Raw genomic sequence first — 17,584 nt, 5'->3', positions numbered from 1 at the left:
TGAAGTATGAAACCGTGAAGACGTAAGAAGAATTTAATTATTTCATTACGTTGCTGTCAACTTACCAAAATTATTAACGGAAACAATTTATTTCTACGAAATTTCCGTTTCTTACAATCGACAATGACCGATTTAAATACAATTGTTTGCTTCGACGGGAAATCATTTACTGAATACGATCGAATAATACTTAATAAGCCCAAGGACAGTATGACCAAACGGAAAGTACAATTGATACAATGAGCCATGCCACTAACAGCGTAATTAGCGTCACTACCGTATAATGTGCTATGCGCAGTCTGAAACACAAAACGTAATGAACGATTAGATGGAATAACGAGCACTATAATATACGCTGCTTATACACTACTATATACACTGCTTGAACAATAATATCACAGAAAAATTTTTGATGTGAGTGGGCCAAATTTGACGGTAGACAACTCCGTGAAAAATCAACATAGAGCGATGATTTTGCTTTTACTGTCTCTGGATTTTAAGTTCGATGCACCCTCGCTTCTGTAATCCTTTAAATGCGAGACCGTGTTTATCATATTGAAAATTGCTACCTTCGATGAAATTCACGGACTCTGTGAATTTTTTTCGACGATGCCGTTTCCAGCCAAACGAAGTTCGATCCTCCCCTTTCGTTCTGAAAAAATGGCACTCAACTGCGATATTTTTTCGCGAAGTCAGAGTACTTCAAAGTAACCCTTGCCGATCTGATACGTTAGTTACCCGGGAACGGGTGCTGTTGCAGTTGCAATGGTACACCGAGGATAAAATCGAGAAAGGCTATCTTAAAGCGAAGGTTTCAATCTTTAATTTAAAACAAGGATCATCATCCCACGATGATTTTTGGCAGTGTTACGGTACTTTGAACTGACATTTGCCAATCTCATAGTCCAATCTCTTTGAAAGGCGTTGCCTTTTCAGGGTTACATTTACAGGCTTACAGTGGCGAGGGTGCTTCGACCTTAGAATCCAGAAATAATATCTCAAAGTAGAGGTTTTAAGCTGTAATTTAAAAGAAAAGTCATCATCGTACGATGATTTTTCACCGAATAATTGTCGGTCGAAGTAGGCCAATTTTTATCGAAAATTTTTCCATGATGTAATTTCTTTGAGCAATATATTACCTGTTGTACTTGGCGATAGCTACATCCAAAGTTTCCAGTGGATCTTTGACCACGTACTGGCGTATACCTCTAATATAATGGTAAAAGTAATCATTCCAGATTATGTTCTCCACGTTGAAATTGAACATTTTTCGATCGACAGAATTCAGCTTTCCCCACATTTTCCTCACATTCTCATTGCGGAACTTCCACTGATTCGTCGAGAAATGGTGCACTGCTGTGAGATATTTATTTATTTTTTTATACGAGTCCATTAAACTGAAAAGTCACAATATTTTTCAATGATCGCACTGTCTCGCGTATGGCAACTATGAACACGTTTATTGCCACTAGACTTCTATTGTAAATCAGTAACTTCATAGAATTTGGGAAAGCTGAGATGGCAAGAACCTTGCAGTCGAACAAAGTTAGTTCGACTTTCAGAAATCTTTAATTGTCTAGTCATGGTTAGTGTCCGCAGTAAAATAAGTCACGCAAGGGGTGGGGTCGGCGTCGCAGGCGCAGAGGGTCCCACTTAGTAGAGTCAAATGTTTTCATGTAACTGTATCAGAACTCAAACTATTGTACAGGGTGTCTCAATAATGTCTCATAATCCAGAAATGGAAGGTTCCTGAGGCGATTCGAAGTAACTTTTTTCTTAGCAAAAATGCAATCCATGGCTTTGTGTAGGAATTATTAACAAAAAACAGTGACCAATGAGAGGCGAGCTCGGCTGACACGAGGCCGTCCTCCTTGCTATTTTCCTGTGAACGTTGGTCATGGCAATCAACGTGTTTACATGAAACATGTACATACATTGGTTTACGGCCTATGAGACGTGCTATCGTGTCTACGATAAACGCTGGTATCGTCTGCAACAGGAAAGTGCAGACACAATACATGAACTCATTTGTTATGAAGAAAAACATGTGATACCAAATACTATGTATAGATGGTACACGAATTCCATGTTCATTATTAAGTTGCATGTACTCTCGCCAAGTAATTGGATTCTGTGGTGACGATACCGAATTATATATAGGCACCTTCTCTTCGTCAGTCAGGTTCGTGTCTATCTCCAATTTCGTTAGAGATTTCCTAAAAAATCAGTAATGTAATATGGTCGGAGTATCCGAGAGAATGTTAGAATATGAGAGGGATATTATCAAGTTAATTAAATAATAAACAATAAATTCTTACTATGCTACCGTTTGTTGCAATCGATGCGTAAACATTTGCTTTTGATTACACTGTCCGACAAAATCAAACCTTTTTTCTGATTTCCTATAACCACTATGAAATTCTTGTAGAGCTTCACTCCCCGAATAAGAATCCGAAAACTGAATTGCTCCATCACCCTCAGTTTTTGAAAAAAAAAACGAATATTTGTAAAAACCTAAAATTTTCGACAAAAATGAGATATTGCATGAAAAGTAAAAACGTTAGAAGGTTCTAATCGATGTTAAAAGATAGAGGAGAGTTTCCCGAATATAGTGGCATGCAATTTATTAATTGTTTTTGGTCTTAAATAACGATAAATTAATGTCAAATTTCAAAAAAGTGTCGACATGTGCAGTTTCTCCGCAATATTTTTGTACTATTACGAAAAGTTCTTTGTTGAGCACGAAAACTCTACCCAGGATCGGATTCTGTAGACATTTTTGAAGAAGAAACGGCCCGATAGAAGTGTCGGAACGATGTACATTTTGAGTAGGTCCAGAAAATGTTCGTCGGTAACATGTACACGATGTTTTGCCGCCATGTGCTTCGCTGCTCGCTTCTCTCTGTCCGACAGGGCCGGAACTATGCGTAATCAACACCGATGGAGGGATCCAATGGGGCACCCACTTTTCGTAAATAATATTTAAATTCTTTTTAGTATTTCAATGTTTTGTTTTTTTTTACATATTTCTGTGGGTAATAATCACTAAACTGTGATATATTTCACACAAAAACAAAACATTGAAGTACTAAAAAGAATTTAAATATTATTTACGAAAAGTGGGTGCCCCATTGGATCCCTCGTGAACATCGTATACATGTTACCGACGAACATTTTCTGGACCTACTCAAAATGTACATCGTTCCGACACTTCTATCGGGCCGTTTCTTCTTCAAAAATGTCTACAGAATCCGATCCTGGGTAGAGTTTTCGTGCTCAACAAAGAACTTTTCGTAATAGTACAAAAATATTGCGGAGAAATTGCACACGTCGACACTTTTTTGAAATTTGACATTAATTTATATTTATTTAAGACCAAAAACAATTAATAAATTGCATGCCACTATATTCGGGAAACTCACCTCTATCTTTTAACATCGATTAGAACTTTCTAACGTTATATTACTCTTTTCATGCATTACCTCATTTTTGTCGAAAATTTTAGGTTTTTACAAAAGCTCGCTTTTTCGAAAACTGAGGGTGATGGAGCAATTCGGTTTTCGGATACCTATTCGGGGAGTGAAGCTCTACAAGAATTTCATAGTGGCTTCAGGAAATCAAAAATCGTGTCGGACAGTGTTATCATACTCATTCGCTATTGCAAGGTAATACAGTGGAGGGCAGAACATTTACTTGAGGGTTTCTATCTTCTTGACTCTGCGTTGTACATTCCAATGAATTTTATCAAGAGAAGACAAAGCATCGAAGTCCTGAATCTGGTAATGTAATTAATGAAAGTCACGAATTCATTTGTTAAAAAGTTATACGGGTCTAGATATAACCTCTATTGGTTCAGGGAACATCATTTCGAAGACAAATTTATAATAAACAATCTCAGATGAAGTCGGGGTCATCTGAAGGTCATAGCATTGCAAGTCGTTGAATTAATTTGTTCATCCGTAATAACCCTACCAAGTCGAAATACATAATGCCATTTAAAACAGTGAAGGTGACCTTGACTTTTAATAGAAAAATCATAGTTTTTGAAATTTCTTGTAAAACATTTTTTCGTTTGACTGTTGAAAGTGCTAGAAAAATATTAGCAACAGTTATTTACCACACTTTGTATAAGTTGCGAAATTTGGAATTCAATCACCAAACGTTCAACATTAAATTATAACGAAACGGTTGTTTTGGGATATATGGTTCCTTTTGCAAGTTTGCTCCTCTCGATGAGTAGAATAGAACGCAAACGTGAAAAAGTTTGACCTTAAACAATATGGTTAAGGTCACTTCTGCGGAATGTTTTTTTAAACAGATCTCTATCGATCTAAAGGTGTATAGTACATCTATGTTAGCCAGGGCATAACCTATTTTTACACTCTGTGCAACATTCTTTTGAGGTAAAAAATTAATCTCTAAATTTGACCAAATAATGTCATCATTCACATAGATGTCGCGGCAGTCACCTTTTTTTCAAGTGTTGAAAAAAATGGGAATAGTAAACAGCATGAACTTGGCGGGATCAACTATTAAAAAACGAATGATATAAATAGAGAATTGACACGCGACGTACAACACCGTAGGCAGGGCAACTGTGCGATTCCGACTAGCTGTTACCTGTTCGCAATATCCCAACCTGCAGCAATAACAGTAGCCACGACATAGTCGGCTGGTATCAGGTCAGCAACGTGTTCAGGTATGCAATATCCTACACGTATAAAACCAAGGCCAACTGCAACAACAAAGCCAACACTACCGTATAAATTGTTTATCCACCCATTCAATGGTTCCTCGAATGTCGTCGCAACAATGGAAGGTCTGACAATCCCCGTTGGAATGTCTTGTCCATATTTTAGTACGACGGCCTCTGCGGTTGCTTTGCTGATAGTATAGTTATTCGGGAATTTGCTGAACAATCTGTAATACAGAACGACTGCATTGCGCCACTGTTTTCATTATGCACTATGACTACCGTTATATACTGCTCGAAAAAAATACATCATAGGAAACTTTTGAATAAAAATCAACCATGACCGACGATAACTCTACGAAAAATTGACGCAGCACGATGATTTTTCTTACAAATTGTTGCTTGAAACCGCTACTTTCAGATAGTCTTTATAGATATTATGCTTATTGCACTCCCGCCACCGTGAGCCTGTAATGTGACACTAAATGGACAAGTCCATTCAAAGACACTGACGTATGAGATTAGTAAGGGTCTGTTCAAAGTGCCCTAATTCCGCAAAAGGTCGTCGTTGGATGATGATCTTTGTTTCAAATTAATGATTAGTATATAACCCTTTCAATATTACCCTAATAAAGCACCCCTTTTCAGGCGACTGACATATCAGACAGACGTATCGAAACCGTTCGAAGGATTATTTCGAAGCTTCTATCTTTACGAAAAAAATCGCAGCTGAGTGCCGTTTATTCTAAGTGAAAGTGGAAGGAGCGAACATCGTGAGGCCGCAAACGGCATTTCCGAAAAAAATTTCACAAGATCCGTGAATTTTATCGAACTTGGCAATTTTTAGTATGACAAACATGGCCTCGCATTTAAAGGATTACAGTGGTAAGATTGCATCGACCACGAAATCCAGGAATGAAAGTAGAAGTTCCGAGCATGAATTTGAGAATAAGATCTTCGCTCTATGTTGACTTCCCGTCGAGTTATCGTCAGTCGAATTTGGCCGATTCTTGAGCAGTATACACAGCGATTGCTACATTGCAAAAATAATGTGTAGTTACGCCGATTTGATAGCTTCGAGTTGATCATTGTCCAGGGAGTTCGCCAACGATATGAAATCGTCAGGATCGATAGTCGCTTTGTAATGGATTTCGTCGATGACTTTATTGGGACAGTTCGAGTACGCTGTTGACACGTACACGAATGCCTGCGGAATTGTTGAATGTGGATTAATTAAATTGCAATCGATCCGTTCGTCACATTATCGACCAAGATGATCGTCTACCTTTAAGTTCGGCAAACCTTTCGCCCACAGCAACAAACGCTTCGTGACCCTCACGTTGGTGTTCATTACCAGCCGAAGCTCTTCGTCGAATCGAACGGTCGCGGCAGCGTGAAACACGACATTCGTGTTCTTCAACATATCATTGACTTCCTCCGCAACGTTGAAGTCCTCTTCAGCGAGATCACTCTCTATCATCACGATCTTGTCAATGAAATCTGGCCTCTCGTGCTTTAGTCGATCGTACACCTAGTCAAGCGAGAAGCTATAGTTAGTACGTCCATCGTCGTGGTCGGAAATCAAGCTAAACTATCAAAGGCTGTCGATATTTGTGTCGATATGCAATTTAGGGGAGTCATTTTCGGTTTCGGTGATACTCGAGTATTTTGCTGAGGAGACCTAACATAGACGTAACCTGGATCCAATGTAGACTTAATTTTGACATAATCTAGATCGAACTTAGACTTAACATAGGTAAAAAATCTACATTTAACCTCGATCAAACCCAGATTTAACCTGGGTAAAATCTAGACTTAAGGTCTAGACTAAACTACATCCAACCTAGACTTAAACTAAACCTGACCTGGATCGAATGTAGCTTCAACCTAGAGCAAAAACCTAGATTTAGTCTAGATCAAACCTAGATTTAACCTAACTCATACTTAGACCTAAGCCAGATCTATCCTAGATTTTATCTAAAAACAGAATGACTAACACATTACTCATATGTCATTCGGTAAGGCCTGGTTCAGACCTGAAGCGAAGAAATTTATTAGAATCTTGTTACATCGTTCAATCCTGTTTGTGTTCAAGAGTATTTCAGGTAACCCTCCGGCACTGTTTTTCGCCTGAAGTGCGATAGAACGGCAAGAAAAACTCGTATATCAAGTTTTTCAGTGGTTCTTGCAAACAGGAGACTTCCTTCTACATGAACACCTGGAAACGAATCTACTAAAAAATTGTTTAAACTCCTCAGGATTACTTGAATCTGAAAAAATTACCGGAATAAAAAACGTGCGAGTAATGGGCAAAGTGGCATCGGTTTCCCTCGCGAAAAGTATAAGTCGTGTGTTGTCGAAGCATATGCTTCACTGTTTAAAACGTGATCGGGTAGAACATTGTACAATTTTTTTCACTAAGTTGCGGGCAATACGAACATGACCGGAAACGAGCCTCTACTCTTGGTGGCTGGCTTAGAACTAGAACCTATTGTCGATACGTTTAATTGCGGTACGTACGGGTACGTCAAAGTTCTCTTTGAACCGTTCTTCTGCAGATTTTCCCTTTTTCGGCCTCACGATCATGTAAAGCTTCGCTATGCCTGGACAAGACCTGCAAGCAATGCGGCAAAACACTTCGACAACGGTGTTCATTTATCGATCGATTAGTGAGCTGCGATCGATTCCGAATGAATTGATACAGCGAGTGCAAAAACGAGTGTGATTCATTGCATGATTCGTGCTTAGACAGTTATGATCTTTGTTTAGGGTTGGAAGCGGGACGTCGTTTACAGTTCAACGATACCGTTAATGAGACATTAAATTCGCGTGAGAAACAAATAAAGGACCGTGCAACAGCGGCTGCCTGTTTGTTCGCCGGAAAGAAAGTGGAAAACACCAGCGACGATATATTTATCGCAGTTATATCTTTTTCATTGTTCCGCGCGCGTTTGCTGATTTATTGTTTATTATGGATCATGCCGAGAGGCTACACCAATCTTTCTTTTTCTGTTTCTCTCGGTAATAAATTCAATTGATAATTAAGTCGAATGTAAACATTTGTCGCGACCGGATGTTCGTTCCGCCTCGGTGTATTAATAACGATGCAGCGCGAATAAATTTCACGGCAGGTCCGAATCCGATTATCGGAATGAATTACCTCAGCAATTTCTCGACAAGCAGCTGGCCGATGAATCCCGTTCCACCAGTCACCAATACGTTCGTTCGATCATAGAAATCGGCGATCTCGCTTCTTTCGTCGCCGCACAAAATTTGCAATTCCGGCGAACTCGATGCATCGTTCGACTCGATGTTGTCCGACACCATGTCCTCCTCCCTATGCACCGATGCAATTCTTAAAATGCAGCAATCCGAGCGCAACCGTTCGAGGATCAACTTTTCTAACCGAACCTGTCACGGTTTCTTTCTTTTTTAGAATTATCGAATTTCTCTCATTTGTACGATCGTTACGCTCGCATTACAATCCGCGCCCTAATTTACAGTAAATTCAACCTAATTGACCACCCTAATCTTCCTAAAATGAGCAATTGGTGATAGGATTATTCCAGCCTCGCGAATCGTTTTTATAGTTGTCGACAATAATCGTTAAGTATAAAAACGAGCCACATCGCTCGAATAAACGTAATAAAATATGAAATAAATAAAATTACCCCAACATATATCAATCCTATTTAACCTAAATATAATAAATAACTAAATTTTATAGTTCTTGAATTTAACCCATTCAAATAACATCATTAAATTAAATATATCTATGCATATCCGGATCATAAATAATATAATTCTTAGTAATATTGTCACCAATCCAAAAATGATCAATGAATATATAATCTAAAGTATAATAATTGACGCTCAGCTTGGAAACGAAAATGAACAATTTGGGTAGAGGAGGTTCGATTATTCCCAAATTGACCATTTTCGTGTACAATCAGAGCTTCAATTAGTGAGAATTTACTGTATCCTTCAAACGGATTTACGGGAATAGCGACAAATTGTAATGAAGCGAGAACAATCGAATGAATTGTAGATCAATTTTTCGAATCAATTTTCCGATGCAGATTATTGCCAATAGGTCGCTATGGCTTCATTGCGGATAGAGAATTAATTTCGTGGGACATTTTATGCGAAGTAAGACAAAAGCCAAAATTGATTCTGTCCACTCGAAAATGTCCCCGCGATTCTAAAGTAAGATTTTTATAACATAATCTTCGTATCGTAAAGATTGTAATGATTATAATTTAATCATTAATTCAGGACACGAGAAAAAAACTGGCAAAATCCATCCGATGAACAACAATTTTAATCGACACGGTTGAGATTACGGTTTATAATAGAAATCAGTTTGAAATGTTGCGAGGAATGATCGAGCACGGGAAAATTAATTGTGCGATGTTGTCTTACTTTACCTTTGTTAATTGATTTAGCCGAGCTGCAAGAATTTCGTGGGTGACGGTTTCGGATGCACGCACAACGACCACTGAATTTCGAATGCGAAGGACCGCGATGTGATACAGTTTTATTTAAAGAGCGAGAATGACTATCTTTATATGGTAATGTGTTCCGCCTTTTGATTGCTCCAACAATTCGTACGCAAATAAGCTGTCGCTGTTTCCTACAGTTGCGAGTTCATTAAGCGAGTTCATTACATTCATTTCCGCATTGATCAGAAATCTGGAAATCATTGGAGAAAGAGATTGTATGTTAACAACTGCGATAATCGAACCTGAAAATCAATGGAACAGAATAGAACGTTGCAAAAATTGTTGGAAATGGCAGAAATTGTACCTTAAAACTAAAAGACGTCGATGCTAATTACAAGCTATCGCGTAAATATTACAAGTTGCCCGCGTGTCTGACATTATCTATGTTTAGTTTAAATTTAAACTTATCTTTGTCTTTAAATTACTACTTTTCTCATGATCATTTAACACATAAAATGTTGTTAGATCGCTGTCTATAATACTGTCCGACAAATTCAAACATTTTTTCCGATTTTCTATAGCCACTACGAAATTCTTGTAGAGCTTCATGCCTCGAACAAGAATTCGAAAAAGGAGCTTTTGTAAATGCCGACAATGAGCGATTTAAATACAATTGTTTGCTTCACCGGTAAATCATTTATTCAATATAGTCAAAACGAAAGATACAATTGGTACAGTACGCCATGTCACCAACAGCGTAATTAGCGTCACTACCATGTAATGTGCTATGCGCAGTCTGGAACACAAAACGTAATGCTCGATTAGATGGAATAATTCGACCACTATAATGTATACTGCCATATACACTGATCGAAGGAGTAATATCATAGAAAAATTTCTGATAAGAATCGGTCAAATGTGACTGACGACAACTCTGCGAAAACTTAATGTAGAGTGAAGATCTTGTTTTCAAATTCAAGCATAGAACCACTACTTTCAGAAACTGTTTCTGGATTTTAAGTACGACGCATCCTCGCCACTGTAATCCTTAAAATGCGAGAACGTGTTTACCATATTGAAAATTGCCAAGTTCGACGAAATACACGGTCTTTGTAAAATTTTTTTCGGAAATGCCATTGAGAGCCGAACGAAGTTCGACCCTTCCCCTTTCGTTCTGAAAAAATGGCACTCGTCTGCAACATTTTTTCGCGAAGATAGAGTACTTCGAAGTAACCCTTGCCAATCTGATATGTTAGTCACCCGGGAAGGGGTACTGTTTTTAGGGATATATTTAAAGGATCGCAGTTGCAAGGGTACGTCGAGGATAAAATCGAGAAAGGCTATCATAAAACAGAGGTTTCAACCTTTAATTTGAAACGAAGAACATCATCCAATGACAATATTTCGCGGACCTACGCCACTTTAAATTGACATTTGCCAATCTCAGGCCAATCTCTTTGAAAGTGGTTGCCTTTTTATTCAGAGACGAGTAATCGTCGGTCGAAGTAGGCCAATTTTTATAGAAAATTTTTCCCCCGATGTAATTTGTTTGAAAAATATATTACCTGTTGTACTTGGCGATAGCTGCATCCACAGTTTCCAGTGGATCGTTTACCAAGTACTGCCGTAAACCTCTAACATGATGGTAAAAGTAATCATTCCATATTATGTTCTCCACGTTGAAGTTGAACATTTTCCGATCGACAGAATTCAACTTTCCCCACATTTTCCTCACATTCTCATTGCGGAATTCCCACTGTTTCACCGAGAAATAATTGATCGCTCTGGCATACTTATGTTGTTTTTTATATGTATCCATTAACCTGAAAAGTCCCAATATTTTTCAATGATTGTTCTACCTCGCGTGTGACAAATGTGAACACGTTTATTGTCATTCGACTTCCACTGTGGACCAGTAAGTTCATAGAATTTGGCAAAGCTGAGATGGCAAGAACCATGCAGCTTCGTTAAGTTAATTCGACTTTCAGAAATCTTTAATTGTGTAGTCATAGTCAGTGTCTGCAGGAAAATAAGTCACGCAAGGGGTGGGGTTCGCGACGCAGCCGCAGGGAATTCCGCCCAGTGGCACCACAACGCGGCTTCTCGGGACACATATATATGATTCAAATATTCTCGTGCAACTGTATCAGAACTCAAATTATTGCACAGGGTGTCTCAAAAATGTCTCGTAATCCGGAAATGGAAGGTGATTATGAAATATTTCTGTGCTTCGAACTGCAACGAACAATTTTATACGCATTTTTCTGCCACATAATGCGGCTAAATGATTACATTGTCGACAAAATAATGTCTAGTATAGAACATCTATTGCCAATCTTATTTTCTGTAAAACAAATTCAACAGTATTTGTAATAACAATGTTTTCAATGATATAACAAAATTTTGTAGGCAATTTTCCTTGTTTGATGGACAATGTTATCATTCAGCCATATTATGCAGCAGAGGAAGGAATATAAAACTGTTTGTTACGATTCGAGGCGCAGAAACTTTTCAGATTCTTATAAGACGCGCCACGTTGTTGTGCATAACTCCTGGCGCATGCTTCGCTTAACCCTTCAGTCCTTTGCTAATTTCCTGCGAACGTTGATCATGACAATCAACGTGTTTACATAAAACACGTACGTACCTTGGTTTACGGCCTATGAGATGTGCTATCGTGTCTACGATAATCGCTGGTATCGTGTGCAACAGGGAAGTGTAAACGCAATTCATGAACTTATTTCTGGAGAAGTAAAACATGTAATACCAAATAGTGTGTACAGACGGTACACGAACTCCATGTTTCTTAGTCAGTTCCTGGTACTGTCGCCAAGTGATTGGATTCTGTGGCGACGATACCGAATTATATATTGGTACCTTCTCTTCGTCAGTCAGGTTCGTGTCTATCTCCAATTTCGTTAGAGATTTCCTAAAAAATCAGTAATGTAATACGGTCAGAGTATCGGAAAGAATGTTAGAATATGAGCGGGATACTATCAAGTTAATTAAATAATAAACAATAAATTCTTGCTATGCTACCGTTTGTTGCAATCGATGCGGAAAACATTTGCTTTTGATTATCACACTCATTCGCTATTGCAAGGTAATACAGTGGAAGGCTGAACATTTACTTGAGGGTTTCTACCTTTTTGACTCTGCGGTGAACATTCCAATGAATTTTATCAAGAAAAGACAAAACATCGAAATCCTGAATCTGGTAATGTAATTAATGAAAGTCCTGAATTCATTTATTAAAAAGTTATACGAGTCTAGAGATAATCTCTATTGGTTCAGAGGACGTCATTTCGAAGACAAATTTATAATAAACAATCTCTGTCGTTTAAACGTAAATTGCAGAAGTCGGGGTCATCTGATGGTCATAGTAATGCAAGTCGTTGAATTAATTTGTTCATCCGTAATAACCCTACGAAGTCGAAATACATGATGCCATTTAAAACAGTGAAGGTGACCTTGACTTTTAATAGGAAAACCATACTTTTTGAAATTTGTTGTAAAACATTTTTTCGTTTGACTGTTGAAAGTGCTAGAAAAATCTTAACAACAGTTATTTACCACACTTTTTATAAGTTACGAAAAATGGAATTCAATCAGCAAACGTTCAACATTAAATTATAACGAAACGATTGTTTTGGGATATATGATTCCTTTTGCAAGTTTGCTCCTCTCGATGAGTAGAATAGAACGCAAACGTGAAAAAGTTTGACCTTAAACAATATGGTCAAGGTCACTTCTGTGGAATGTTTTCTTAACAGATCTCTATCAATCTAAAGGAGTACAGTACATCTACGTTAGCCATGACATAACCTTTTTTTACACTCTGTGCAATATTCTTTCGAGGTAAAAAATTAATCTTCAGATTTGATCAAATAATGTCATTAATCATACATAGATGTCGCGACAGTCAGTGTTGAAGAAAATGGGAATAGTAAACAGCATGAACTTGGCGGGATCAACTATTAAAAAACGAATGATATAAATAGAGAATTGACACGCGACGTACAACACCGTAGGCAGGGCAACTGTGCGATTCCGACTAGCTGTTACCTGTTCGCAATATCCCAACCTGCAGCAATAACAGTAGCCACGACGTAGTCAGCTGGTATCTGTTCAGAGACGTATTCAGGTATGCAATATATTGTACGAAGATAACCAAGGGCAATTCCAACAACGAAGCCAGTACCACCGTAAAAATTGTTTGTCCACCCCTTCAATGGTTCCTCCGACGTCGGCATGACAATAGACGGTCTGACAATTCCTGTTGGAATATTTTGTCCGTATTTTAGTACAGCGGCCTCCGCGGTTGCTTTGCTGATAGTATAGTTATTCGGGAATTTGCTGAACAATCTGTAATACAGAACGACTGCATTGCGCCACTGTTTTCATTATGCACTATGACTACCGTTATATACTGCTCGAAAAAAATACATCATAGAAAACTTTTGAATAAAAATCAACCATAACCGACGATAACTCTACGAAAAATTGACGCAGCACGATGATTTTTCTTACAAATTGTTGCTTGAAACCGCTACTTTCAGATAGTCTTTATAGATATTATGCTTATTGCACTCCCGCCACCGTGAGCCTGTAATGTGGCACTAAATGGACAAGCCCATTCAAAGAGACTGACGTGTGAGATTAGTAAGGGTCTGTTCAAAGTGCCCTAATTCCGCAAAAGATCGTCGTTGGATGATGATCTTTGTTTCAAATTAATGATTAGTATATAACCCTTTCAATATTACCCTAATAAAGCACCCCTTTCCAGGCGACTGACATATCAGACAGACGTATCGAAACCGTTCGAAGGATTATTTCGAAGCTTCTATCTTTACGAAAAAAATCGCAGCTGAGTGCCGTTTATTCTAAGTGAAAGTGGAAGGAGCGAACATCGCGAGGCCGCAAACGGCATTTCCGAAAAAAATTTCACAAGATCCGTGAATTTTATCGAACTTGGCAATTTTTAGTATGACAAACATGGCCTCGCATTTAAAGGATTACAGTGGTAAGATTGCATCGACCACGAAATCCAGGAATGAAAGTAGAAGTTCCGAGCATGAATTTGAGAATAAGATCTTCGCTCTATGTTGACTTCCCGTCGAGTTATCGTCAGACGAATTTGGCCGATTCTTGAGCAGTATACACAGCGATTGCTACATTGCAAAAATAATATGTAGTTACGCCGATTTGATAGCTTCGAGTTGATCATTGTCCAGGGAGTTCGCCAACGATATGAAATCGTCAGGATCGATGGTCGCTTTGTAGTGGATTTCGTCGATGACTTTATTGGGACAGTTCGAGAACGCTGATGACACGTACACGAATGCCTGCGGAATTGTTGAATGTGGATTAATTAAATTGCAATCGATTCGTTCGTCACGTTGTCGACCAAGATGATCGTCTACCTTTAAGTTCGGCAAATCTTTCGCCCACAGCAACAAACGCTTCGTGATCCTCACGTTGATGTTCATTACCAGCCGAAGCTCTTCGTCGAATCGAACGGTAGCGGCAGCGTGAAACACGACATTCGTGTTCTTCAACATATCATTGACTTCCTCCACAACGTCGAAGTCCTCTTCAGCGATATCACTCTCTATCATCACGATCTTGTCAATGAAATCTGGTCTCTCGTGCTTTAGTCTATCGTACACCTAGTCAAGCGAAAAGCTATTGTTAGTACGTCCATCGTCGTGTCGATATGCAATTTATGGGAGTCATTTTCGGTTTCGGTGATACTCGAGTATTTTGCTGAGGAGACCTAACCTAGACGTAACCTGGATCCAATGTAGACTTAATTTTGACATAATCTAGATCGAACTTAGACTTACCATAGGTAAAAAATCTACGTTTAACCTCGATCAAAACCAGATTTAACCTGGGTAAAATCTAGACTTAAGGTCTAGACCTGACCTGGATCGAACGTAGCTTCAACCTAGAGCAAAAACCTAGATTTAGTCTAGATCAAACCTAGATTTAACCTAACTCATACTTAGACTTAAGCCAGATCTATCCTAGACTTTATCTAAAAACAGAATGACTAACACATTACTCATATGTCATTCGGTAAGGCCTGGTTCAGACCTGAAGCGAAGAAATTTATTAGAATTCAGGCTTAATTCAGGCTTTTGCACCGAAACAAAAGAGCTATCGCGCAATTGGCAACACTGTTTGTGTTCAAGAGTATTTCAGGTAACCCTCCGGCACTGTTTTTCGCCTGAAGTGCGATAGAACGGCAAGAAAAACTCGTATATCAAGTTTTTCAGTGGTTCTTGCAAACAGGAGACTTCCTTCTACATGAACACCTGGAAACGAATCTACTAAAAAATTGTTTAAACTCCTCAGGATTATTTGAATCTGAAAAAATTACCAGAATAAAAAACGTGCGAGTAATGGGAAAAGTGGCATCGGTTTCCTTCGCGAAAAGTATAAGTCATGTGTTGTCGAAGCATATGCTTCACTGTTTAAAACGTGATCGGGTAGAACATTGTACAATTTTTTTCACTAAGTTGCGGGCAATACGAACATGGCCGGAAATGAGCCTCTACTCTTGGTGGCTGGCTTAGAACTAGAACCTATTGTCGATACGTTTAATTGCGGTACGTACGGGTACGTCAAAGTTCTCTTTGAACCGTTCTTCTGCAGATTTTCCCTTTTTCGGCCTCACGATCATGTAAAGCTTCGCTATGCCTGGACAAGACCTGCAAGCAATGCGGCAAAACACTTCGACAACGGTGTTCATTTATCGATCGATTAGTGAGCTGCGATCGATTCCGAGTGAATTGATACAGCGAGTGCAAAAACGAGTGTGATTCATTGCATGATTCGTGCTTAGACGGTTATGATCTTTGTTTAGGGTTGGAAGCGGGACGTCGTTTACAGTTCAACGATACCGTTAATGAGACATTAAATTCGCGTGAGAAACAAATAAAGGACCGTGCAACAGCGGCTGCCTGTTTGTTCGCCGGAAAAAAAGTGGAAAACACCAGCGACGATATATTTATCGCAGTTATTTCTTTTTCATTGTTCCGCGCGCATTTGCTGATTTATTGTTTATTATGGAACATGCCGAGAGGCTACACCAATCTTTCTTTTTCTGTTTCTCTCGGTAATAAATTCAATTGATAATTAAGTCGAATGTAAACATTTGTCGCGACCGGATGTTCGTTTCGCCTCGGTGTATTAATAACGATGCAGCGCGAATAAATTTCACGGCAGGTCCGAATCCGATTATCGGAATGAATTACCTCAGCAATTTCTCGACAAGCAGCTGGCCGATGAATCCCGTTCCACCAGTCACCAATACGTTCGTTCGATCATAGAAATCGGCGATCTCGCTTCTTTCGTCACCGCACAAAATTTGCAATTCCGGCGAACTCGATGCATCGTTCGACTCGATGTTGTCCGACACCATGTCCTCCTCCCTATGCACCGATGCAATTCTTAAAATGCAGCAATCCGAGCGCAACCGTTCAAGGATCAACTTTTCTAACCGAACCTGTCACGGTTTCTTTCTTTTTTAGAATTATCGAATTTCTCTCATTTGTACGATCGTTACGCTCGCATTACAATCCGCGCCCTAATTTACAGTAAATTCACCCTAATTGACCACCCTAATCTTCCTAAAATGAGCAATTGGTGATAGGATTATTCCAGCCTCGCGAATCGTTTTTATAGTTGTCGACAATAATCGTTAAGTATAAAAACGAGCCACATCGCTCGAATAATCGTAATAAAATATGAAATAAATAAAATTACCCCAACATATATCAATCCTATTTAACCTAAATATAATAAATAACTAAATTTTATAGTTCTTGAATTTAACCCATTCAAATAACATCATTAAATTAAATATATTTATGCATATCCGGATCATAAATAATATAATTCTTAGTAATATTGTCACCAATCCAAAAATGATCAATGAATATATAATCTAAAGTATAATAATTGACGCTCAGCTTGGAAACAAAAATGAACAATTTGGGTAGAGGAGGTTCGATTATTCCCAAATTGACCATTTTCGTGTACAATCAGAGCTTCAATTAGTGAGAATTTACTGTATCCATCAAACGGATTTACGGGAATAGCGACAAATTGTAATGAAGCGAGAACAATCGAATGAATTGTAGATCAATTTTTCGAATCAATTTTCCGATGCAGATTATTTCCAATAGGTCGCTCTGGCTTCATTGCGGATAGAGAATTAATTTCGTGGGACATTTTATGCGAAGTAAAACAAAAGCCAAAATTGATTCTGTCCACTCGAAAATGTTCCCGCGATTCTAAAGTAAGATTTTTATAACATAATCTTCGTATCGTAAAGATTGTAATGATTATAATTTAATCATTAATTCAGGAGACGAGAAAAAAACTGGCAAAATCCATCCGATGAACAACAATTTTAATCGACACGGTTGAGATTACGGTT

The 17,584-nt window shown here is 38.5% G+C and overlaps 1 protein-coding gene across 1 annotated transcript in view; it reads right to left on the bottom strand.

Annotated features, from left to right (window-relative positions):
* Positions 1 to 70: 70 nt before the first annotated feature.
* Positions 71 to 17,584, bottom strand: part of LOC117225774 (uncharacterized) — a 17,696-nt gene continuing 182 nt past the window's right edge. The window contains exons 2-17 of the mRNA XM_033479527.2: positions 16,398 to 16,574; positions 15,758 to 15,851; positions 14,559 to 14,804; positions 14,335 to 14,480; positions 13,201 to 13,500; positions 11,783 to 12,064; positions 10,701 to 10,958; positions 9,830 to 9,931; positions 7,854 to 8,030; positions 7,214 to 7,307; positions 5,979 to 6,224; positions 5,755 to 5,900; positions 4,621 to 4,920; positions 1,935 to 2,216; positions 1,140 to 1,397; positions 71 to 299 (exon numbers count right to left, since the gene is read on the bottom strand). Of these exons, the coding sequence (XP_033335418.2) occupies positions 191 to 299; positions 1,140 to 1,397; positions 1,935 to 2,216; positions 4,621 to 4,920; positions 5,755 to 5,900; positions 5,979 to 6,224; positions 7,214 to 7,307; positions 7,854 to 8,030; positions 9,830 to 9,931; positions 10,701 to 10,958; positions 11,783 to 12,064; positions 13,201 to 13,500; positions 14,335 to 14,480; positions 14,559 to 14,804; positions 15,758 to 15,851; positions 16,398 to 16,564 (3,207 nt within the window). The 5' untranslated portion in view covers positions 16,565 to 16,574 and the 3' untranslated portion in view covers positions 71 to 190. The remainder of the gene's footprint in view (positions 300 to 1,139; positions 1,398 to 1,934; positions 2,217 to 4,620; positions 4,921 to 5,754; positions 5,901 to 5,978; positions 6,225 to 7,213; positions 7,308 to 7,853; positions 8,031 to 9,829; positions 9,932 to 10,700; positions 10,959 to 11,782; positions 12,065 to 13,200; positions 13,501 to 14,334; positions 14,481 to 14,558; positions 14,805 to 15,757; positions 15,852 to 16,397; positions 16,575 to 17,584) is intronic.

This window comes from Megalopta genalis, chromosome 14, assembly GCF_051020955.1.
Source record: "Megalopta genalis isolate 19385.01 chromosome 14, iyMegGena1_principal, whole genome shotgun sequence".
Lineage (NCBI taxonomy): Eukaryota > Metazoa > Arthropoda > Insecta > Hymenoptera > Halictidae > Megalopta > Megalopta genalis.
This window is presented reverse-complemented; position numbering and strand designations above follow the sequence as displayed.